At 44.3% G+C, this 26,469-nt stretch overlaps 1 protein-coding gene across 6 annotated transcripts in view; it reads right to left on the reverse strand.

Moving 5' to 3' along the window:
- The window catches only part of dph6 (diphthamine biosynthesis 6), a 406,744-nt gene that overhangs the window by 277,598 nt on the left and 102,677 nt on the right, over positions 1–26,469 (reverse strand). For all 6 annotated transcript variants that reach the window (XR_011936487.1, XR_011936486.1, XM_072484542.1 and 3 more), the window contains exon 5: positions 24,549–24,667. Coding sequence is in view for 4 of the 6 variants with exons in the window: in XM_072484542.1 (XP_072340643.1) it covers positions 24,549–24,667 (119 nt within the window). In the remaining 2 variants the exon portion in view is untranslated. The remainder of the gene's footprint in view (positions 1–24,548; positions 24,668–26,469) is intronic.

The raw sequence follows: 26,469 nt of genomic DNA on the forward strand, positions 1-26,469 counted from the left end.
GCTTCTTTTAATAATAACCTTTTATTGTCACAAGTATGTAGTGACTGTTCTCCCCTTAACCACACTCCCTCCAAGCAAAAGAATCTATAAGCAGCCCATAATCTTGAAATGTTTGTCTGAGTTTTGGAGTTGGTCAGTGTCACTGAATTAGGTAAAATTATGCAATTGAAATTTAATTAAAGAATTCTTATGTATTCATTAAATGGCCAACCTTGGCTTTAGCATTTATGTGAGGATCTATGTAATATCTAGATTTTTATCAATGACCTTTTACATAGTATCTACAGAAACTCAAAATAAATTTATAAAGGAAAATATATTTCCAATGCATACAATACTGGTGTTGAAATCTTGTACAGTAATTGGTCAACTTGTACATTTCTGGGTGCCAAAGAACAAGTAGCAGTTTTAAAACAGCGAGTAACTGGGGGTCACGTGATGTCAGTGCGGGAGTGGTTGCGTTTTCGCGAGCTCTGGATCTGCTCATCTTTTAATCTGCCTTTTCATCCTGTTGCACATTTCGTATGTCTTTTCTTCAGATGCATGGATTGTGCTAAGTCCTGAGAAGTGGTTGGTCGATGTCCTTGCAAGAAAGAGCGGAGATAAAATGCCAAAATCCTTGTTTGTTCATGGCGGCTGGAGTGGGCTGAGGTGGGGCCCTGCTTTCAGTGGTGCAGTCGCCAGTGAGCAGGCACCTGCCTTGGCGGTGCTGCGTGCATTCCGGAGGATGGCTGCCAACAAAGATGTTGTCCTGGCTAAAATTCTTGACTCTAAGGTGCAGGTCGTCAAGGCTCACTTCCAAGAACTACAGGGTACTTTTTTGGAAGCATGGGATGCACATGAGGATGTTCTTGTTCCTGATGCCGGCCCGTCTCCATAGCTTGTCGTCTATCCTGACGAGTTTCGGAGAGGTAAAGGGGGGCTGAGAGGGGCACACCATGAGCCGGGTCCCTGGTGAGAGATGGTAGAAGAGTTCCCGAGTGAGATCGAAAATTAGCTGGCATGTTTTGGTAATCTCAATTTGGAGGCTAAATGTTTCAAATTTAACGGAGCACATCGTATCCAAACTTCAAGACCAGGGGTTGGTTTGGCCTACCAATCACTAGTCCTGTATTGTCCTGTTCCTGATGATCGCCTCGAGGGGTTGGAAGTGACAGTACCAATGGAGTCATCTCCCCCCAGGCTGGTGCCTAGGCTGTAGACCACATGGGTGTTGGTGAGACGGCTTGGTGGAAGTAAAAGGGTCTCGTGTATCGATCCTTGAAGTTGTTGAAGTTCCTGAAATGTGTTTGTTGATTCTGCTTATCCTTGGCTTCTGCCTGCTTTATGCATCCTGTGGACTGCCCTGCAATTCAGTCATTATCATGGACGTTGCTCCCTGTTGTTCCTGTTGTTGTTTGCTTGATGCTGTCTTTTTTCCTACAGGGGAGTGTGTATTATGGTTGCGATGTCCTGTAATGTTGGTAATCCTGATTTAGCAAATTCATGTTAAGTCGAATATGGAAAATAGGATTTGTGCATAGTTTTAATCCGAAAGGTAATCATGCTTTATAGTGTCTTATAATCCTTGTGGCTGAGGGAGGGAGGAGTTCTTTGTCATCATCCTCCCTGTCTCATTTAATGGGAAGACGAGTGGAGCCTGAGCAGGGAGAGGGGTGGAAGGGTAGTTCGTTCTCACTGTAACTGAGAATAGCTTACCTCAGTTAGAGATCATCTATTTTGGGTTTTCTTTTTCATTTCTGGTTTTAATTAAGAATCCTTGCTTTTATCGGCCCCGGGCAGACTTATCTATCCTGGGGAGGACAGGGTTCTGTCTGACTCTTCCTTCGGTTGAGTTCATCTTTTCTCCTGACATGGTTCTCTATCTATTTTTCGGGACTATTGAAGCTGATTAGTGTGTTGTCCGAATAATAATAATAATCTTTAAGTTTTAAAAAGTCATCAAGAGTGCACCTCCATATTGTGTCACCCGCTCTTCCATCTACCTGTATCAATAGCTTCCACCTCTTATAGTGGGGTGGCTGATCCGCGTGAGCCATTGGTCCTTCAGATTCCCACATCTGTAATTGGACTGAACTCCTGGGCGAACACTAACTTGGCCAGCCCCACAAAAATCCAGCTTCCCGATTTGGAATTCAGCCCAGCGTTGAGATCAGGGGCTTAATTGAAAATCCAGCCATTGGTCTTTAATTGCAGCTGCTGTTTGTGGGTTAAAAGATGTATGCTGTAGAGTAGAAATAAATGTTTAGAACCTATTGGATTGAGTGTGGTAATGTATCAGTAGAGAATGAAACTACGTTTGTGAGTCTTTAAAAAAGTGATCATGGAATAATAGAATCGTAGAATTTAGTGCTTGTGGTGCTGCCGGAGCCAAGGGATTTGTGTGTTGGTGTGCACCTGATCTGGCTGTGAGTAAAGCGGCTTGGGGGGTTGTGCACCCTCCTGTCATGTTTTTATGACTTCATCCTGCTCTTCCTTTGGTTTTGGTGGGGTCACAAGAATATTCCTGATTGTCCAACGATTTCACCAAGCCAGTTGTGATGTCATTCTCCTATTCCATTTTATGCCCATGTTTGTTGAGATGATTATTTCCCATTCTCCGTATTTATGGTATTATTTTGTAACATTGCTGCGTCTGTTTCTAAAATGTAATATTCTAATAAATATACTTTTTATTTAAAAATGGGTAACTAAATATGATGAGAGTTAGATCTTAATGTTAGAAATAAAAAGATCAAAAAGGATGCCACTTTCACTGAATTTAGCTTGAAATGTTGCTACAATATTCAGAATCCCTTCAGTGAAGGAGGCTATTCAGCCCATCGAGTCGGCATCGACCGTCTGAAAGAGCACCCACCTTGGCCGACTCTCCTACCCCATCCCTGTAATCCCACCTAACCTTCACATCTATGGACACTAAGGGGTATGGCCATTTAGCATGGCCAATCCACCCAACCTGCACATCTTTGGATTGTGGGAGGAAACCGGAGCACCTGGAGGAAATCTATGCAGACACGGGGAAAACGTGCAAACTCCACACAGTCACTCAAGGCTGAAATCAAACCCGGGCCTTTGGCACTGTGCTGACCACTGTGCCGCCACAAAATATACTTTGCATAGGTACTTTAGTAGTTTTCTTTAGTAGACTTAAATGTGGCTTGTCAACGGCAAGTGATCACGAGATCCACTAACAGAGGAGAGAAAACACAAATAGCAGGAAAGAGAAACAGTCAATTAAACTACTTGAGACACATTATACTAGATACATCAGGGCAGCATGGCGGCAGAGTGGTTAGCACTGCTGCCTCACGGCGCCGAGGTCCCAGGTTCGTTCCCGACTCTGGATCACTGTCCGTGTGGAGTTTGCACATTCTCCCCGTGTTTGTGTGGGTTTCGCCCCACAACCCAAAGATCTGCAGGGTAGGTGGATTTGCCACGCTAAATTGCCCCTTAATTGGAAAAAATGAATTGGGTACTCTAAACTTATTTAAAAAAATACTAGATACATCTACTTATAAAAGAAACTTGTTTAAAAATATTCAAGAAAACAAATTGAAGCCATCTTATGTTTTTCAACTGCCTTCATATCTCAGTTGGAGAAATGGACAGTGCTTTTTGGGAATATATTAATTCAATTCTGGGAATCCAATAAAGTTCATAGCTCTCTCTGTTATCTGATTCCTTCAATTACTTCATATTTTCTTTACTACTCTTTCTTCACTTAATTCTTTGCTGTTTTTCCTTCTCACCATATATACTTGTGTAAAAATTAGGTTTCTGAGACAAATCTTTTAGTCAAAAGGTACTAATTTGACTTTCATATCGGTAATAGGTTTGAGGGGTTTAAATCCACCCTCTCCCATCATTTTGCTATTGCAGAGTTTCCAGATCAGAGACTGTCCCCACCCACCACCCTGCCCCTAAAAATAGCCTTCACATTACATGTTGACGTGTGCAGACACGTCAAGCTAAACAGCCACTTTCAATGGCATGCTACTCTATAATTCCATCAATGAAAAGGCTTGCACCAGAACAAGTTTGACTTCAGCAGCGAGTGAGTACAAAGAGTTTAGGGTTATTGGTTAAAAGTCAGGGACAATTTAAACATGTGGTCACCCTTTACTAGAGTACGTACAATATTTTACTCTGCAAGCTCTATTAAAATCTATTCACTCTCCAGGTCTATACAAATAAACCATCACACACTTTCTCTTTTCAGATACACGTAGACGTGTCTGGGAAAAAAATATTACATCATGATTTAACAAATGTCACATATTAATTTACAAATGCATCTATAAAAAGATTTACTTCAAACATTTCAGTTCAAATCATTTTTGATTTTAGGCATTTTGGGGCGGCATGGTAGCATAGTAGTTAGCACCGTCGCTTAACAGCTCCAGGGTCCCAGGTTCAATTCCCCGCTTGGGCCACTGTCTGTGTGAAGCCTGCACATTCTCCGTGTCAGCGTAGGTTTCCATTGGGTGCTCCAGTTTCCTCCCACAGTCTAAAGATGTGCAGGTTAGGTGGATTGGCCATGATCAATTGCTCCACAGTGTCCAAGAGGGTTGGGTGGGGTTGCTGGATTGGGGTGGAGGTGTGGGCTTAAGTGGGGTGCTCTTTCCAGGGGCCGGTGCAGACTCGATGGACCGTATGGCCTCCTTCTGCACTGTAAATTCTACGCTTCTATTATTCCACGATTACATTTTAAAAGACTCACAAACGTAGTTTCATTCTCTACTGATACATTACCACACTCAATCCAATAGGTTCTAAACATTTATTTCTACTCTACAGCATACATCTTTTAACCCACAAACAGCAGCTGCAATTAAAGACCAATGGCTGGATTTTCAATTTAAGCCCCTGATCTCAACGCTGGGCTGAATCCCAAATCGGGAAGCTGGTGGTAGGACCCTCAACCAGACTTTTGTGGGGCTGGCCAAGTTAGTGTTCGCCCAGGAGTTCAGTCCAATTACAGATGTGGGCAGACTCCTGAATCTGATGGACCAATGGCTCACGCAGATCAGCCACCCCACTATAAGAGGTGGAAGCTATTGATACAGGTAGATGGAAGAGAGGGTGACACAATATGGAAGTACACTCTTAGACGACTTTTTAAAACTTAAAAATTAGAGGCTACAGTTCTGACCCTCTGTCGATCATGGCTGTGGGGTGAAAGCAGGGAGCTGGGGGGGAAGACTTAAATTGTAGAATGGAGTGGAGAGCACCCCCCCTTCCATCCTTCAGCTAGATTGCAGCCTCAGCACAATGCTTATGTCCCAAGTGGAAAATTCCAATTGGCATAATTAGAGTAGATTTAATTAACCCGTCAGATTATCCAATTAGCGTCCTGCCACTTGCAGGAGGGGTAGTTATCCCCCCCCTCTGGGACTACACCCTCCATTGTATTTTGCAACCACTCAAGAACAATCAAAACTGTTTCTGTATTTAATTCTGTTGTCAGCAAACCTATTGGTATTTCCCAATAACCATGGGAACAATTGAATTGCAAGAGGCAAGTTGGAACATGATATATGTAACCACTCTTCAAAGACCAGGGAAGAAGATCTCTCAAATACTGCAAATACAACAAAGTACACCATGACGCAACTTAAATAATAACAGCACTTTTGACCCAAGAATCAATAACACTAAAAATTCTAATGAATAAAACAATGAATGTATTGTAAGTTGATTGTGACATTTCATCTCAAATCTGCCACACCAAACAAACTAAAAGAAAAAAGAGAGAATTTCTCAAATTTGTTTCGGGACGATAACTGGAATTTAAAAAATTATTCCCGTGAAATATCCTACCAAAGTTATATAGAAAAAGAACAGTCAAATTCCTTTGAACTGTGGCCTTGCTTATCCTTTGTGTTACCAGGAATGAAATACGTGGATGTGGCTATCTCAGCCGACATAGAATGCCAGAATGCCTCAATTTCTTTTGGCTGCAGTTTAACTTCTCTGCGAATACTTTCCGATGGTTGCTAACTTCTCTGAATAAGTAGGAACAGGTATAAAGTGGAGAATATCACTTTATACTCAAGAGTATAAAGGCTGTTTCTCAGACTAAAAGAATGTGATGAGTGTTGTTCCATTGGGGTCTGTGATGGGATTGCACCTAATTACTGTAAACATCTATGATTTGGATTTAAGAGCCCAGGGATTATTATTATTCAAAATTTGATGACCATAAATTGAGGGTCATGGCAAATCATGATGAGAATTATTCACATCTGTTTAACCTAACCTATAGTTAGGTTGACTGGAATGACAGTAGATGCAGTTCAATGTAAAATAAAATGATAGGTAATATAGCATGTTACAGTGAAGAAACAAAAGCAATGGGCAGTGTACAATATGGATTAATGTTACATGAGGTGAAAGGTTGAGGTTATACTTGAGAAATTAGGCCGTTTTCATCTCAAATTGAGGTGGTTAACGAGTAATCAGATTCTAACATGAGAAATAAATAGTAGTAGGTTTATCTTCCATTTCCGTCGAGGCCCTGCGAGGGGTGATACCCTGGGCGGAATTCTCTGAAAATGGGGCTATGTCCACAAGCCTGCGAGAAAACAGATACGAATCACTCCAGACTTTCACTGAGAAAGTCCAGAGGGATTCTCTGTTTTGAAGGGGGCTTGCAGGGCCCCGGAGTACCCCACGCAGCTACGGTTGCCGATACAGGGCCCTGCACTTCTGGCCGCGGGTCCACACAGCAAGCCACGCCCCCCATCCCCAGATTATGCATGCCCACCGATAGTCTCTTCCAACAATCGTTCATATATATCGCCACATTTACCGCCCCCTAGCAAGTCCGGTGCTAGTAATCTGTCCAGTAGGATGTGTCTGGGTATCTGGGGGGACGTTGTGGTCTCCTTGTGGAGGAAGTCCAATACCTGCAGGTACCGGAGCTTGTATTCTCTCGGAAGCTGGAGCTTCCGTGTTGGCTCCCCAGGGTCACTATTCTGCCGTCCACGTACATGACCCTTAATGTCAGTACCCCTCTGTCCTATCTCCACGTTTTGAAGGTGCCGTTTATTTTCGCCAGGATGAATTTGTGGTTCCTGCAGATGGAGGCTGCAACAGACATGTCACCCAGTTTGAAGTGGTGTCTGAACTGGTTCCAGGTCTGCAATGTGGCTCCTACCACTGGGCTCCTCGAGTGCTTGGTTAGGAGGAAGAAGAATGAGGCGGTGGTCAGCGCCCGGATGGACATCCCTGTAAAGGAAGCTTCCTCCATCTGCACCCATCCTGTCTCCGGCTCTCTCAACCACCCCCCGCACCCTCTCTGTGTTTGTTGCCCAGTGATACAATAGGAGGTTAAATAATCACGTTCAGCAGGTGTCTGATGTTCGCCGTTAACCAACTGCCCATGGCAAATCCGGCCTGATCTTCTGCGATCAATTCTGCCAAGGGGCTCTCCTGTTGCAGACGACACAAAGGTTGGTGGAATTGCGGATAGCGATGAGGACTGTCGGAGGATACAGCAGGATTTAGATTGTTTGGAGACTTGGGCGGAGGGATGGCAGATGGAGTTTAATCCGGACAAATATGAGGTAATGCATTTTGGAAGGTCTAATGCAGGTAGGGAATATACAGTGAATGGTAGAACCCTCAAGAGTATTGGAAGTCAAAGAGATCTAGGAGTACAGGTCCACAGGTCATTGAAAGGGGCAACACAGGTGGAGAAGGTAGTCAAGAAGGCATACGGCATGCTTGCCTTCATTGGCCGGGGCATTGAGTATAAGAATTGGCAAGTCATGTTGCAGCTGTATAGAACCTTAGTTAGGCCACACTTGGAGTAAGAATTGGCAAGTCATGTTGCAGCTGTATAGAACCTTAGTTAGGCCACACTTGGAGTATAGTGTTCAATTCTGGTCGCCACACTACCAGAACGATGTGGAGGCTTTAGAGAGGATGCAGAAGAGATTTACCAGAATGTTGCCTGGTATGGAGGGCATTAGCTATGAGTAGCGGTTGAATAAACTCGGTTTGTTCTCACTGGAACGAAGGAGGTTGAGGGGAGACCTGATAGAGGGGCATAGACAGAGTGGATAGTCAGAGGCTTTTCCCAGGGTAGAGGGGTCAATTACTAGGGGGCATAGGTTTAAGGTGAGAGGGGCAAGGTTTAGAGTAGATGTACGAGGCAAGTTTTTTACGCAGAGGGTAGTGGGTGCCTGGAACTCGCCACCGGAGGAGGTGGTGGAAGCAGGGACGATAGTGACATTTAAGGGGCATCTTGACAAATACATGAATAGGATGGGAATAGAGGGATACGGTCCCAGGAAGTGTAGAAGATTGTACTTTAGTCGGGCAGCATGGTCGGCACAGGCTTGGAGGGCCGAAAGGCCTGTTCCTGTGCTGTACATTTCTTTGTTCTTTGTACCTCGCCAGAGCTTTCGCCAGGGCTTTGGCATCAGTGTTCAGGAGTGAAATGGGTCCATATGACCTGCATTCCATCAGTTCTTTGCCTTTTTTGGGGATCAGTGAGACGAGGCCTGTGGCAGTGTGGGCGGCAGGACACCCCCCTCTACAGTGAGTCATTGAACATCTCCCTTCGGTGCGTGGACAGTGCTGCTGTGAACTTCACATAGAAGTCCAGCGGGAACCCATCCGGTCCCAGTGCTTTCCCTGACTGCATGGAATTATTACATTCCATGATTTCTTCCAGTTCCAGTGGTGCTTCCAGTCCTTGCCTGGTTTTCTCCCCTCCGACTGGTATGTCCAGCTCGTGAAGGAACAATTTCATCTTTGAGTCCTCCTCCCGGGTCTCAGAGGTGTACAGCCCTGGTAAAAATTTGTGAAGGCCAGTTGATCTCGCCTCCTCCTCTTTCCAGCCGTCTCTATGTGCGACCTGTTGTAACCAGCATTCTACCTTCCTCCCCTCCCATCCACCAGTCCCTCCTCGCCCGGAGCTCTTCAGCCAATGCAGTCCCTCCTTCCCTTTCTCCGCTCCCCCATTACTCCCCCCCACTGCCTTGGATTCCCTTCCCTCTCCCCCCCCCCTCACCCACCACTGGGACGTGCGTCACAGCCTCTCTCCCCCCCCCCCCCTTACTCCTTGTTTGCTAGTGTAGTGGCTCCCCCCGGAAACGGATCTTTTGTATCCATCACATCAGAGTCAACCCCCGCCCGCCCCCCTGCCCCCAAGTACAGTTATCTTCCCTTCCCCCCTCCCCCGGTCGTTAAGGTCCACATTTAAGGTTATTGACCCTCACTGCTTATTCCTGAGCTCGTTCTTATGGACGAACCCGTGTGCTTCCTCCAGCGTGTCAAAATAGTGTTCTTTGCTCCGTTATGTGACCCATAGTCTAGTCAGGTAAAGCATGCCGAACTGCACCTTGCTTTTAAATAGCGAGGTTTCTGCCCTGTTAAATTTTGCCCGGCACTTGGCCATGTTCGCTCCAATGTCCGGGTACAAGTGAATGGTGTCCTTCCCTCACTTGTACGACCGCGTGCTCTTCGTCCAACTCAAAATCCTTTCTTTGTCCTGAAACTTGTGGAGCCTTACTATCATTGCCCGTGGTGGTTCTCTTGACTTGGGTCATTGTCCGAGTGACCTGTGGGCCTGGTCCACTCTGGGGGCTTGGCGGAGCGGTCATCCCTGATCAGCTTTCCGTGCATTGATGCCAGAAATTCTGTCGGGTTCTTCCCCTGTGCCCTCCTGCAGCCCGACTATCCGTAGCTATGCCGGCAGAACCAGTTTTCTTGGTCATCTACCTTCCTCTTCAGTGCCTTCTGAGTCATCACCAACCTTGCCACCTCGGCTTACAGCGAGGTGATCTGCTTCCCCTGGTCCGTGGCTGCCTTTTCCAGGTCCCACAAAAATGCCTCCGCTCTGTCCATTGTCTCCTTTGTGGAGGCCAAAGCGGCCACTACTGCTGACCTTATTGCCACCATAAGATCTTCTTTCACTGCACCGCTGTGCTTCAGGAGTTCTGTTGAACTCCATTAGCCTCTCCATCATCGGCTGGGCCAGTGCTGCTGATCCCGTTGTGTCCGCCATGCTTGGTTCTGGGTCGCTCCGTGGGACTTCCTGTTCTGGGGTTGAGGTTTTCCGCTCTCTACTTTTTCTGTTTTTGCAGACTGGTTGCTGGCTCGTCAGCATTCTGGTCGGTAAGTAGTAGATGGGGAATAAGCTGGGGAACCTTTTGCACTTCTGGTGTCTGTTTGACAGGGTTAAAAAGTCTAAACAAAAATTTCTAGAAGAGAGCCACCTTTCATGAGTCCGCTCAGCTCTTGGCCGCCACTGGAAGCTTTGGATTCACTGTTGACCAGGTCTGATTCCAGCAAGGTCTTAACTTGTTTCAGTTCGGTAATTGTGTTACTCATAGCTTCATTATCTGCTCACAGCTTGGAAACTTCTGTAGCTTTTCTTTTCAGTGCCTCCTCTTTGTCAATCAACTGCTTCATCGGCTCTTCAGTTCGTTTCTTGTTGCTTTTGGCTTCCTCCTATGTCATAGCCCACATGAGACTTATAGGGTGGGGACAATCAGACACCCCGTAAACCTCACCAAATTCAAGCTCCCGTTAAGGGGGTGGGGAACCCCCTAAACCATGTATAGTTATCTTCTGTATAAAGTCGGCCAGTTTTGGTACCGACGGGAGAGACCTGGCTGGAATTCATCATGTATGGTAAATAATAGTTAATGGTAATAAAACTCTGTTTATTTAAACTACTCATTGTGGACTCCTTTGTGGTGTACAAGACCTGGAAAAAAGGACATTGTTGAGTCTTCACTGCAAGCTGGTTCGTCAGTTTGTTAAGTGACATGAAACTCATTTTGCTTCTCTTCTTAATCTTCCAGAGGAATAATCCCTGATGAAGGAATTTTGTAGCATGTGACGGTCTTTCGACAGGTTTTCCTTTTCTTTGCAAAGCTCACTTGCATCACCTAGAGCTTTCCTGTAATTCAGCACAGACCCGTCGATTTCTTACAGCTGTGCTTCCATTCTGTTGTTTAAGAGTGTCTTCATTCCTCCATGTGGCTGAATGGTCACGTTTTCCTTTTGCATTCAACCTTGAAGGACAATCAACTATTCTTTCAACTGATTATTCGCTTGCTCCTCTCCCTCTGGGGTCTCGTATCACACTCTCTCTGGGGTCTCGTTTCCCTTGGTGGAGTTCTCTCTCTCTGGGTCTCTTGGTGCCCTTGGCATAGTTGCCCTCTCTCTGGGGTCTCGTGCTGCTCTTGCTGGCATTGCCCTCTCTCTGGGGTCTTGTGTTTCTCGCGGTGAAGCTGCCCTCCCTCTGGTGTCTCGTGTTGCCCTGGCAGAGTCTCCCTCTCTCTGAGACCACTTGTTGCCCTCGGTGGAGTTCCCTCTCTCTGGGACCACTTATTGCCCTCGGTGGAGTTCCCTCTCTCTGGGACCACTTGTTGCCCTCGTTGGTTCCCTCTCTCTGGGACCACTTATTGCCCTCGTTGGTTCCCTCTCTCTGGGACCACTTATTGCCCTCGTTGGTTCCCTCTCTCCGGGGTATCATGTTTCCCTTGGCGGAGTTGCCCTCTCTCTGGGGTCTCTTGTTGATCTCAGTTGAGTTGCCCTCTCTCTGGGGTCATTTGTTGTCCTCGGTGAAGCTCCTTCTCTCAGGGGTCACTTCTTGCTCTTGGTGGAGTTGCCCTCTCTCCAAGGTCTCCTGCAATTTTCTGTCTATAATCATTTTTTTTCTCATAACTGCCGCTATAAATTTTGTTGCCTCTTTTAGGCTGAGTGTTGACTTTCACACAGGCTGTGTTCATTATTTTCACAAAGGGTGTAGACACTAGGACACAGTTGGCCTCCCTCTTGTCTTTTTTTAGTGAGGTCTTGTTGCTGGGCAGATCTTTGAAAAAGCCTTGCAATAGTTGTATTTGGTACAAATATATCAATGAAGGTACTCCAGCTCTTCTTACAGCACTGGGATTGGAACTTCGCTATGCCTCTGCTTTAGTTTAGGACAAAACGTGCTTGCCTAGTTTTCAAATGAATGTGTTTGAAGCTATTTCCCTTCAGTTTAGAGTGCTTTTCAATTTTGAAAAAAATAATCTTTATTGTCACAAGAGGGCAACTCCACCAAGGCTTACATTAACACTGCAATGAAGTTACTGTGAAAAGCCCTGGTCACCACATTCCGGCGCCTGTTCGGTTACACAGAGGGAGAATTCAGAATGTCCAAATTACCTAACAGCGTGTCTTTTGGGACATGTGGGAGAAAACCGGAGCACCCGGAGGAAACATACGTAGACACAGGGAGAATGTGCAGACTCCGCACAGACAGTGACCCAAGTGGGAATCGAACCTGGGACTCTGACGCCGTGATGCCATAGTGCTAACCACTATGCTATTTTGGGGGTCACGAGAGAGGAGCGTGGGAGCGGCTGCGTTTTCTGAGTTCTGGCTCTACTTATCTTGTAATCCTTTTTTAATGCTGATGCACATCCCATAATTGCATGCCTTTGGGGTATATGTCTTATACTATGTCCCTGGAAGATCCTGGTAGAGTTTGGCGAAAGGGAGCTGAGTTAATTCAAAAAGTCCTCGTTTAATTGAGGCGGTTGGGGTGGAGCCCATTTGCAGTGGCGGTTTTGCTGGTGAGTGGGTCCATGTCTCGGCAGTGCTGTCGGCATCAAGATGGCTGCCATTGCAAACCATGTTCTGAACGATGATCTTGGCTCTGCGGTGCAGGTTGAGGGTGTTCACTTTGATGAACGTTGAAATATCCTTAAGAGAATAGTGGAAGCAGAGAAGAGAATCCTGTTACTCGATAGAGCAATCTTCCTGGTGGGGACTCGCCTCCAGTTCTTGAAAGTCCTGCTGCATGGTATGTTTTTTATCCGGACCCACTTCGAGAGTTGGGGCCAGACAGGAAGTGTTTGTGCGCCCGGACTCTTGCGGGGTGCGGGGGACGAATTCCTGGCCGAATTTGAGAGTTGGCTGTGATGCTTTTGCAATCTCGATTTGAAGGCTGGGTGTTTCAAATTTGATAGAGCACATTGTATCCAGTCTTCGAGGCCTGCGGTCTGTCAGAGACCGCAACCACTGGTCTAACGCTACCTTGTCCTCTATACTCGTCGAGAGGGTTGCAGGCGGCTGGACACGTTGAGTCGTTGCCTCCTGGTGGGACCCAGATTTCTTTGATTTGATTTATTGTCACATGTACCGTAGTACAGTGAAAAGTATTTTTCTGCGGCCGAGAGAACGTATACAGTACGTACATAGCAGACAAAAAGAATAATCAACAGAGAACATTGACAAATGGTACATCGACAAACATTGACAAATTGGTACATCGACAAACAGTGATTAGTTACAGTGCGGAACAAGGGCCCAAACAAAGCAAATACATGTGCAAAAGCAGCATAGGGCATCGTGAATAGTGTTCTTACAGGGAACAGATCAGTCCAAGGGGGAGTCATTGAGGAGTCTTGTAGCTGTGGGAAAGAAGCTGTTCCTATGTCTGGATGTGCGAGTCTTCAGACTTCTGTACGTTCTGCCTGATGGAAGGGTCTGGAAGAAGGCAATGCCTGGGTGGGTGGGGTCTCTGATAATGCTGTCTGCCTTCCTGAGGCAGAGGGAGGTGTATACAGAATCAATGTGAGGGTGGCAAGCTTGTGGTGATGCATTGGGCTGAGTTCACCACATTCTGCAGTTTCTTGCGATCTTGGACCGAGCAGTTGCCATACCACCCTGTGATGCAGTTGGAAAGGATGCTCTCTATCGCACATCTGTAGAGGCTTGAGAGAGTCGATGCAGACATGCCAAATTTCTTTAGCTTCCATAGGAAGTAGAGATGTTGTTGGGCTTTCTTGACTGTTGCATCAACGTGAGTGGACCAGGACAGACTGTTGGTGATGGTGACCCTCAGGAACTTAAAGCTATCGACCATCTCCACTTCGAAGCCATTGATGTAGATGGGAGTGTGTGTCACGTTACGCTTCCTGAAGCAAATGATCAGTTCCTTGGTCTATCCAACATTGAGAGAGAGGGTGTTTTCGGTACACCATGCAACCAAGTGATTTCCTCTTCTGTAGTCTGATTTGTCGTTGTTTGAGATGCGGCCCATAAGACCATAAGACATAGGGGCAGAATTAGGCCACTTGGCCCATCAAGTCTGCTCCGCCATTCAATCATGGCTGATATTTTCTCATCTCCATTCTCCTGTCTTCTCCCCATAACCCCCAATCCCCTTATTAATCAATAACCTATCTATCTCTGCCTTAAAGACAGTAAGTGAATTGGCCTTCACAGCCTTCTGCGGCAAAGAGTTCCACAGATTCACCACCCTCTGGCTGAAAGAATTCCTCCTCATCTATGTTTTAAAGGATCGCCTTTAATCTGAGATGGTGTCCTCTGGTTCTAGTTTTTCCTACAAGTGGAAACATCCTCTCCACGTCCACTCTATCCAGGCCTCGCAGTATCTTGTACGTTTCAATAAGATCCCATCTCATCCTTCTATACTCCAACGAGTACAGACCCAGAGTCCTCAAACGTTCCTCATATGACAAGTAGGCCAAGTAGATAATTCCAGGGATAATTCTTATGAACCTCCTCTGGACCCTTTCCAAGGCCAGCAAATCTTTCCTTAGATATGGGCCTCAAAACTGCTCACAATATTCCAAATGGGGTCTGACCAGAGCTTTATACAGCCTCAGAAGTACATCCTTGGTCTTGTATTCTAGCCCTCTTGATATGAATGCTAACATTGCATTTGCCTTCTTAACTGCCGACTGAACCTGCACGTTAACCTTAAGAGAATCATGAACAGGGACTCCCAGGTCCCTTTGTGCTTCTGAGTTCCTAAGCATTTCCCCATTTAGAAAATAGTCTGTGCCTAAATTCCTCCTTCCAAAGTGCATAACCTCACACTTTTCAACATTGTATTTCATTTGCCACTTCATTGCTCATATCCTCAATACTACCTGTCCCTCTACAGATCTTTGTATCATCTGCAAACTTTGCAACAGTGCCTTCAGTACCTTCTTCCAGATCATTAATGTATATTGTAAAAAAGTTGTGGTCCCAGCACAGACCCCTGAGGCACACCACTAGTCACCGGCTGCCATCCTGAAAAAGACCCCTTTATCCCCACTCTTTGCCTTCTGCCAGTCAGCCAATCCTCTATCCATGCCAAGATCATACCCTTAACACTATGGGCTTTTAACTTATTTAACAGTCTCCTATGCGGCACCTTGTCAAAGGCCTTCTGGAAATCTAAATAAATCATGTCCACTGATTCTCCTTTGTCCAACTCGCTTGTTACCTCCTCAAAGAACTCTAACAGATTTGTCAGACACGACCTCCCTTTGATGAAGCCGTGCTGACTCATTCCTATTTTACCATGCACTTCCAAGTGCTTCGCGATCTCATCTTTAATAACAGACTCTAAAATCTTAACAATGACAGAAGTCAGGCTAACCGGCCTATAATTTCCCCGTCTTCTGCCTCCCTCCCTTCTTAACCAGTGGTGTTACATTAGCCACCTTCCAGTCCTCTGGGACCCTTCCTGCCTCCAGTGATTCCTGAAATATCATCACTAATGCCTCCACAATGCCCTCAGCTAGCTCATTTAGGACCATGGGGTGTAGTCCATCCGGTCCAGGTGACTTATCCAACTTCAGACCTTTCAGTTTCCCCAGAACCTTCTCCAGTAATGGTCACTGCACTCACCTTTGCCCCCTGGTTCTCCTGGAGCTCTGGCATCCCACTGGTGTCTTCCACCACAGTCGTATCACCCGCAGACTTATAGATTGAGTTGGAGTTAAATCTTGCCACACAGTCATGTGTGTATAGGGAGTACAGTAGAGCACTGAGCACACATCCTTGCGGGGCTCCGGTGTTGAGGACTATTGTGAAGGAGGTGCTGTTGCCTATCCTGACAGATTGCGGTCTGTTGGTGAGGAAGTTGAGGATCCAGCTGCACAGGGAGGGGTTCAAGTCCAAGATTGCGGAGTTTGGTTATTAGTCTTGTTGGGATAATGGTGTTGAAGGTGGAGCAGTAGTCTATGAACAGCAGTCTTACATAGGTGTCCTTGTTGTCGAGGTGTTCAAATGTTGATTGTAGAGCCAGGGAGATAGCATCTGCTGTGGACCAGTTGCGGTGATAGACAAACTGCAGGGGATCGAGACCATCTGGGAGGCTGGCAGTGATCCGTCTCATGACTAGCCGCACAAAGCATTGCTGCCCGGACTTTGGGATGACAGCATTGCCAGGATGAAGGCAATTCTGGAGGGATCTTACTCGATGATCCTCTTATCCCTTTCCAAGCTCCATAGATGATGTTATTATCCTGAAGTTCATTAATAATCTGGAACTTTATTCCCTTGTGGCAATGCCGCTAATTTTATTTCATTGTCTTTTTTCCTGACAAGGGTGTACGATACGCGAGCAAGGAGGCTGCCTATTATCGTGTTATGGCAAAAACCAGACTGAGTTAGTAGTGTGACATGCGATTTGTGCATTGTCTTGTTTTTTTTTTAAAGTGCTGTAATCCTTGCATTTGCATTTTAGGTACCCATCACCTTATTTATAGAGAAGATGTGTAGAGCCACGGCAGGGTGGTGGGTGGATGATTATATGTTGGTGGGTTGGATGGCTATATGTAGGTCCTTGCTGTGGTTGAGGAAAGCCCCCAGTTGTGGCTATCTGTATCGGGTTTTTCTTCCGTATCTTTGTTACCTTGAGGTTAGGGAATCCGTGCTTGTGTCCTACCAAAGTCTGGATAGATCATGTATCCTAGAGGGGACCAGGTTCCTTGTGTTTCTTCTTTGTGTTTGGCATCTCTGGAGTTGTTAGAGTAGGGGGAAAATGTGTGAAGGTATGGTTGGTTGATCCTTGCTTGACTTGTCTTCATTAATATTCTCTTGGCTGTGTGGGTAGTGGCAGTGTCCCTTGATTGGGTATGTTAGGTGGTGGAGTGAGTTTCCCTCCCCTGAATTGTCCCCTTTGGAGGGGGCTTCTGGTCTGCCAGTCACCCTTTTAAGATAGTATTCCACTGGGGAGGTAGTAGGCTGTGGCCGGCAGGGTTGGAGTGAGAGCCTGAGTGCTGTGGATCAACGTTGGAGTGCTTCTTTGGTTCGAGGAAAGGATGAATGGGCTAGATCCGTGGTCTTGTATAGTGACTTCCTGAATGCCCTCCTTTTTAAAGGCGGGGCTCTCCTGGGGAACCAGTGTTTGGTATCTGATGAGGCTACGATGCTCTGCCCCGGTATACTTTTTGTAATGACGCATGGTGCTGGTCCGTGTATAGCATTCTTTGGCTAATCCTGGTGTTTCTCTCTTACAAGGGTTTCTTTTCCTTACTTGGGTAGGTAGCGTGCTGATGCAGGTCCCAATTTGGTATACGGTGCCTGGGGGGCAGGGGAGATTGTGTCCCTCCAAATGCCCAGTTGGTGAGTGTCCTTACGATTCTTCTTCTCCTCGGTGTGGGGTTTCCTCGGTGGAGGACGGTGTGAAGCTTCTAGTGTTGACGGGGTTGGTGCACTGCCTTGGATGTGATTAGAGCGGAGTGAGGCTCGTTGTGTAATGAGTCTTGGCATGGTGTGAATATCCTTGGTTTACGGGCTCGTGCGTGCGAGAATGTACAGGAGTTGAGCCAGGTCTTGTACTCTCGTCGGCCTTCCTTGGGATGTTCCTTCTTGGCCGGGATGTCCTGAGAGGCCAAGTGAGGTTCCAAATTAGCAGATTTTTAAAAATGTTGTCTTGTGGTGAGGAGTGTGCGCTAGGGGATCATGTGCTCATGGCTGTTTCCTGGTCCCCATTAACCTGAGACCCTCTGCTCGGGTAGTATCTTTTAAAAAAAATATTTTCATAGTTAGTGTGTTGGGAGATGCTGACCGCATTGACTATAATCTGAATCAACTGTATGAATATTTGCTGGTCTCCTCTGTGTAAATGCGTGGAGTGATAATTGTTCTGCACCGTGCCAGAGTGTGGGAATTTATTGCATCTGGTGGTGGAGTGTAAAATTTCCTTATAGAACTAGTGACGATTGCAAATTTTTTCTGCAACATTTTATTTCTGTTATTGTGGGGTTACAGAATTGGTGACTGGTTCCTGCAAAGGTACAGACAGGTCTAGTATCCAAGAAAAGGACGTCATAATGGGTTATCGATGCTTCTGGTATGACTGGAACTGGTTGAGATGTGTCCTGGTGCCCACCCGAACATGGCATGAAGATCTTAATCCTGAACTCTCATGGTTTGTGCTGGCAATCGCTACATGGAAAGGCATGTACCAGTTTGCCATGTTTTCCTGGCCTTATCCTCCTCTCCCTCATTTTCTAATATATCCACAGATGCATATGGGGATACCAAGCTTGGTGATTACACTGAACCAACTGTATTGTTATTCTTCTGTCCACTTCTGTATTTATGTATTGCTGAGACATTTAGACTATGTTGTACTAATCCTGAGGTCCTGTTGCCTTATTTATTAAAATGTAAGATCTTCAATAAAAATACATATTAAAGAAATTAAGATTTCAGAATTTCCAAGATGTTGTAACTCTGCAGAAACTTTTCCCTCTTTTTAAAATACAAGTTTCTGTATTCAACTGCCAGCCTTTTTTCTGCAATTTTTTCAGTGAATCTTTATTTTTACTTGCAGCTCTCCTTCAGTCGCCCTCTTGCAACCATCACCTGTTCTACAATGTAAGTACAGCTTTTTTGTAGTTTTGTTCACCCATTGTGTGGACTCACTCAAGAGTCTGGTGGATTGCTCAACGTCAAAGTCTGTGGCGAAGCTGCTTCAACTGTGTCTTTAATTTTCTTCTTCTTCTTCTTCTTATCTGCGCATCTCTCTAGTGAGGCTTCATGTTCTTTTAGACTTTCCTACCCTGCGAATCTCTTCTATGTTCATGCATTTAACTGCCACATTTCATATCACCACAATCACCAGGTCTGATTATGGCACTCTCTCTCGCTCCCACCACTGCCAACCATGTTCTAATATATTTTGTGACAATGTCTCGATGATATGGGATTGAAATTTATTATTTAAACAAGAACCATTTACTGTTAATCTTTAAATATTCACAGAACCCTGGTTACAATCATGCATGAAGGCTGCAAACTTAGAGATTCTCTCTAGATTGTTCTCTGTGTTTATTACCATGTGACTCTGTACAACATACCATAGGTAGTGCTATTCTCCAGTGCCATGTTAACCTTTGCTCTGCCGAACATTCTTACATTTCAGTGCATTCAGGCTCATGTAACACCATCATGAGCAGTGGCCATTGCTGGAGCTTCAGCAGGAGGAGAACGATATATAGATGGTCATTCGTCCTCACGGTCATGCAAGTGGGATCTACAAGGGGGTTGCTACTGGCAGGTGGCACTGTTGCCGTGTGGGTGATCATTGCTACTGGGGGACCACCAGCTTCATTGGATAATCTCCTGCTGACGCTGAGTGTCCTCCAGCAGCTGGTAAAGAAACTCAACTGGACTCTGGTGGACAGGCCATTTGGCACCTTTCCCGCTGCTGGCAAAGTGGCATGGGAGCAGGAAAGCAACAGTCATGCTACCCACTGCTTCCTTCGCCATTTTGCCAGCCTTCCTGACCGCAGCCCTACCTCAAAGGGCTGATCAAATTCAGACCTGTGGCAAGCAGAGAGAAAAGAAATTGGATCAAGAGCATCATCACAAGAAATCAACTGGGAGTGAATGAAATGGTCATTTACAAAGTTAATGTTTCAAATTGTGTAAAATCCAGTCACTTTTAGCCCTGCAATATGGGCAGATGATTTTAAGGTTAAAACTATTCTCTTTTTTAGATCGAAAAACGCATAACTCTATGCTAGGTATGCTTCAGGACCAGTTGGAAAATAATCCCCACCCCCACTGGCCGACAGTAGCATCTTCCGGTATAGGCTGCTTTCCCCTTTGAGGGGGAGAGTTGATTGGTGCCGATTTAACCTGGGGATCACACCTCAGGAGGGGGCAAGTTTGAAAAGGCGGGGCCTTCATGAATAACCTCGGCCGGTACAGGAATTGAACCCGTGCTGCTGGCCTTGTTCTGCATCACAAACCAGTTCACTGAGATAAACTGGCCCCCTTAAAGATTACAAAATAGAGATGAGCTTGTTTATTTGACTAATTTTTTAGAAATCTCAGCTTCAGCTATCCATCACAAAGACAGAAAAGATATTCTGCTTTTCCTTTATGAGGCATTCAATTTAGATTTCAGTTAAATTGTATTAGTTTTAATGAAGATTACAAACAAGAAAGAGATCTCAAGACAAAAATGTCATTAAGTGTCTCCTCTCTCTTTAAAGAGAGAGGAGGCATCTAATTACATAATATTAATGGATCCATTTCAGCAGCAATTATCTCCAGTTTCATCAGTGAATTACATTCGCTGCCAATGGTTAAATTAATGATAATTCCAATAGATTTTTGAAAACGGAATTTGTTAGCAAATTTGTCATCAATAAGAGAAGAAACTGCACATTTCCAATCAATGTTTCGTAGTTGCATCCCGCTCCAATTCCGGAATTGGAATGGCATCCCAATCTCTTCCTGCACTGAGAAGATCTGCTCGTCTGAGCTCCTCGATGCAGGAAATTATGTTATATGCTACCTCGGGGGAGGGGGTGTTTCCTGTGGGGAACAAAATAAGAGACTGCCATTAGATAGCAGGGTCGTTCCCGGCGCTCTAATCTCACCCAGTTAGTTCGGTTGTGCCCCTCATCTTCAATTGGACAGGCTGGTTTCTTTTTTGCTCATGTCACAAAGAAAAGTAATTTTATTTAACAGGATTTAACTGCAATATTTGGCAATGAGTTTTCCCAAATTTAACCTTAACCGAGGCTTTGTTGTGCAAATTGCTTTGAAAATCTATGTAAAATCTACAAAAAAGCCTTAATTGTTATTCCATAGTTCTAAGCTATCTTTCAAATATCAATAATTATTTGCACTGTTAAAATATGCATATATTCCATGGAAAGGCCCGCAGCATCAAATTTGAATATCTATCTGAAAATGACCATTTAGCTTCATGACCGAGAGGTGTCGGGCCCAATTTAATTGGACCAGACAGTGCCACAAGCACCTCCTCGAAGAGGGTACTGCAAATAAATTAATCCCACCCATGATCTAATTAAACTGAAAGAAGCTCAACGTAATAACAAATCAATATTTCTTCTTTGCGCTGAAGTTCAATGATCGTGTTTTCGCATCTGGCCTTAGAAACACTACAAAGATATCAGCATTGATTCAGATATCAGTTATCATGCGGTGGATTTCAGTTTAAAGATTTTTAATTCAATTCTTAATTAGTTACAGTATGCCAGGTGCCAATGTAGGCCTTAAACCTGGGTATTCAATTAATTCCAATGTTCTGGGCACAGACCAGTTACAAAAACAACTCTTGTTTGCTGGTAGTTTGCTAATGTTATTTCAAATAAGCAGTCAAAATTTCGAACTCAAGTTACATCCCTGAATTCATCCTTTTAACATGTGAGCGAGTAAAAATAGGCAACAAGTTGACCCCCAAATCTTTTCATCACTTATCTGAAATATTAGGGTAGCAGGGTCATTTGAGACCTCGGGGAGCGGTCGTCCCAACCCTTTAGTGAGTCGCCTCAGGCCCAGGTAAAGGTCCCATGCTCAGGGGTCAATGGCGGTGAGACCAGCAAATTCTCAGCGGTGATGGCTGAACAGCTAGTACCTCGAGGGACCATGGCTGCTTACAGACAGAGGACCTGTGTTTAAGCACACATAAACAAAGCAGTGGGAAGCGCCCGCGTGCTTTCTTTTCCCAAGTCATATTGCTCACTGAAATTGGGAGACTCTTATGAGCAACTGAAGAGGGAAACACAAGACTCGAGGTGTGGAGAAATGAGATGGGATCGGTCCTTAGGCAGAACATTACTACAATCTGAAATATATTCACAATAACTTAGCACTGGCGTATACATTATCCTGCTGTAATGTAAGCAAATTTTCTCTACTAGTCCTCCACAATCTGATACATTAAACAAAAATCTTCAATTCCTAAATCTGCTTTAAGAAAATCTAATTATTCTGTCATTACGCAATTACAGCAGAGCTCAAAGAGCCTAAGTTAGCTTTTGCATAATCACTGCAGCTCCAAACAGGTGAGAAACTAAATCAGATAATATCTAACTCTGCCTAAAGCCAAAAACCAGTAGCAATTTTCTATTTAATTACTATCTAGAACTATTTGGGCTCAAAGTGGCTATTGAACAAAGGAATCCTTGTCTGTGACCAACTTGGTCTGGTATTTCACAATATGAGCTAGTCAGATACAACAGGTTTGTCTAGCCAAAGGGATAATTCAGGTCACGACCAATGTCATTTCTGCCAGCTCTCTTTATATTGATTATATTTCTGCTTTGAGAACTGTTACTTCAAAATTAAACTTTGCACCAAAACAAATAAAGAAGATTGCAACGAACTGCTCCAGCGTTAGTATAGTCATGTTCAGAGCACTTACAGTGCAAGCTATAATTTGAGCTCCCATAATAAGTGAATGAATTACAAAGCAGTTAAATGACTTGGGTATCCAGATAACATAAAGGGCAGTTGATGCACAACTAGTGTAGTCAATCAGAGATTTCTGTTGCTGTCTGAAACTCATTTATGGCTATAAAGACTTCAGCTTTGTAACCCTCTTATTTCATCTTGCGTCCCTTGTGATTTGAACTTGAGAACTTCTGCTTTAGATTGGGCAGTAACTCAACTAGTTTCACAATGGAACTCTGCGCACTATCAAAGTAATCTTCAGGAGATAGATGAACTTGTGGCACAACAGATTAGACTGATGAAGTGGTGTATCGTCGAGGGGTAGGATTCAGACTCAAAATTGGCCAGACCTCTCTTTCCACTTTTTGAAGAGGCACCAAGTAGATCTGGGAAAGGAACATTAACTGACGTGATTATTCAGAGACAATGGATACAAAGTCAAGACCTGAGAGGAGATCACTGCCAATTCTCTGCATCACAAATGGACAAGTGATACAAATGTGCCAAGACAAAATTAGGAAAATCAGACAAAGGATATTTAAGTGCAAATCACCAAGGAAGTTGATCGTATGAAATGATTTGCAAATCAACTAATGGATGGTGCTTCATTAGCTAATAGTGCTTACTTCAAATGCAAGATCAGTATAATGGAAGAAAATCAGGGTTGTTGTTACACTTTTATGCTGACAAGTACTTTCCGGTCTGCATCAACATGAAAGTAGTAGTTTAATTCAGAAACCATGTATGCAATCTCTCTCGCTCTCACACTAAAAAGTTATGAGTCTACCTCTTGGATTGTACATTCCTGGGCCTCCTGCAAACGTTAGAATTTTAGCCTGGAATGTCTTTTAAGGATATGATAGAGAAGGGATGGTTGCTTCAAAACAATTGACACATAAACAACTAAGTTACAGCTGATTCCTGGGTAATAATGTTTTATTTTTATATATGTGAAAGATAATTAAGAAATAAAACAGTGAATTATGTGAAGGAACCTTTTTCATGATCGTTTGCCTGGAAGTGGCTTTCGGGCTGATTAACCTATTCCTGTTCTTATGATAGCTCAGGCACAAACGAGGAATCAACAGCTACAGAGGTACAATGTCTTATTATGTCTCTTGAAATGCAAAAGCTAGACTATATCATATGATACAGATCAACAAGTGATAACTACAGTAATGCAACACTTTCTTCAATCAACATAGTCATCACTTGGAGGTGAAACAATATTCTGACTATTGTGACAGAAGCAAATATAAGAGTATCGCAGGTAATTTTTTCCAGTGAGACAATCGACTACTCAAATATAAATTCAACTAAGCATGGGCTCCATACAATTTCCTACATTGCTTGTAATATATTTTCCCTGACAATGGCTTGGTAAAATATTTTAAGATAGACTTTCGGAAAAGGAAGAAGTGCACAGAATTCAGAGACCAGGAATCTACTGTGACCTTTTATCAGAAAATGAGCTTTGTAGAAACGCCTTTTAAACAGCATCAATCTTAATCCTGAAGCAAATGTAAAAGATACTGACAGCAAACTCCGAAATGAAACAGCCTACAAGCTATTCACTTCAATGTGTAAAAAAGGCAGTCTTCTCAATAAATACGACTAACATAAAAAAACGCAATGTGGGTTTATTAAATACAACATGATCACATTTTTCTTTAAAGGCTCATTAATCTGTGCAGCAGACATATCGATTTCAAGCTACTTTCTGTTTACTATTTTTAAAGGAATGCAGACTAATAAAATTCTTCTCTTTCTGCTTCTTAAACTGTCTAATAACATGTGATATTGACAGGTTTGATTAAAGGCATTTAAAAGTAATTACCTACCTCTGGCAGTCATTTTCCAACATCCTGCCTTTTCCTTATCTCTCCAAATTGTTTTGTGCTCAAATTTGTTCGCCTCTGGCAGGTCTCTTTACAGTTTTATAAAAAATGATTGATGATTTGAACTTTTTCTCTGATATTTGACAGCTGCTCATTTGCAGGTTGTGATTATACAAAGAACTGGGATTATGTTGTGTTAATAGACTGCTCCCATGCAGCCTGGATACCTACCAAAAGCTGCGACTTTGATTATCATGGCTTGAACATTAGACAATATCATTTCTCTCAGCAGATCTTCCTGGTTTCGACGCCAGAGGTAAGCCAAAGGCTGGAGATTAAGCCGCCTGCACCTGTGAAGGAAAGAAAAGGTGTTTAAATTGGATATATTTCAAAAGTATTGATACAACTTCAGGTAAATCTTTTAACCCTGATTACTTTCACGATGCAGGAATAGATCAGGTTGTGCACTGCATCCAAGAACTAAAATCACCAAATTGGCATTAAAAAATGAGTTTATGATTTTTAATAAGTGAGTTAACAAAGAAAAACTCAGGGACAGTCATAGTCATTTCAATATTAACCATCCAGGAGAAAAACACAGGCTGTTCTTCCTTCTAACAGATATTATTTGCAGTTATGCTATTATCTTTGCAAATCTTTTTTTGTACTCGCAAGGTGTCTACGTCCTTTTTATAATTATGGTGACCAGAATTGTACAACGTTCAGTCTAACCAAGGTTGCATAGTGGTTTAGTACACTGTTCATTGACCATTTTTAAATGGCGTCCCAATCTCTGGAGCCCCCAACGCGACAACCAACCCCTTCCCAGCCCCAGCTCAATATGAAGGGACCCCAGGCTCATCCCCCCCCCTCCCAAGACACGCACAGGGCACCCCCGGCCTGATCGCCGCTGCGCAGAAAATACACGTTGGCAGTGCCAACCTGGTACCCTGGCAGTGCCACCTGGGGACCTTAGCAGTGCCAGGCTTGCACCCAGCTGCCAGTGCCAGGGTGCCAGGCTGGTGAGTGTCACCAATAGTGCCAGGGTACCACTGTGCCCAGAGGGCATGCACCTGGGGGACTCCCACAAGTGGTGTTCTGTCTGGTCCCCGTTTGTGGAGACCAGTACTGAACGGCGTTCGCCCGAGGTCTCCGAGGCGAAAGGGATAAATCCCAATGCCTCGGGAAACTGCACATTAAAGTGAGACTAGCTGTCTCGCTCTAATACGTAGATTTGCCAAAAAAATGATCCCACCCTCAATGGGCTGGATTCACATTACAATGGGTCATGAGATCACGTTAGATCTCATGAGGCATTGCAAGCTGGGTAGATCCCGGGAGCGGGGTCGCCTGACTTTTATTGACCACGTTGCTCCGTGGTGTTGTTTTTCGGGCGCAGTGCTGCTGTCCGATCACACCCAACATGTCCAACCGATATCATTGAAAAATACTTAAGTTTTACAACATGGAATGGTATATAACATCGGATGGGTTGCACTGGTAATTTAAAATGGATGACAAGAATTCTATGATTCCCACTCTCCCCTCACCAATTTTTCTAAATTACCAAACTTACAAAAGCAGTTGCAGCAAGATTTCCCTAATTCACTATAAATTAGGAAAACACTATAGCAGATGTATCAATAATTCTCATACGGACAGCACGGTGGCGCAGTGGTTAGCATTGCTGCCTCACGGCGCTGAGGTCCCATGTTTGATCCAGCTCTGGGTCACTGCCCCTGTGGAGTTTGCACATTCTCCCCGTGTTTGCGTGGTTTTCACCCCCACAACCCAAAAGCTGGATTGGCCACGCTAATTTGCCCCTTAATTGGAAAAAAAATTGGGTACTCTAAATATATATTTTTAAAAATTCTCATACAACTAACAAGTCACTTAAACGATATAAATGTTGAGAAGTTTGTCACATTGTGAAGCATGTAATAGTGGTAAAACAATCACCGATGGAGACAATCTTATTTTGATATTCAGGTGCTAGAAGATCTCATACATTCAGTAATGAATCATTACAATGGCATTTTTGGTGGTGAGGTTCTTGAAAAGGGGATCCCAGTGTGGGTGTGGCAGAATTATTTTTATGGCAGGAAGAAAATGACTAAAGGCAAGGAAGTAAGACAAGTTAAATAGTTCTTGC

Source organism: Scyliorhinus torazame, chromosome 2 (genome assembly GCF_047496885.1).
Source record: "Scyliorhinus torazame isolate Kashiwa2021f chromosome 2, sScyTor2.1, whole genome shotgun sequence".
In the NCBI taxonomy this organism is placed as follows: domain Eukaryota; kingdom Metazoa; phylum Chordata; class Chondrichthyes; order Carcharhiniformes; family Scyliorhinidae; genus Scyliorhinus; species Scyliorhinus torazame.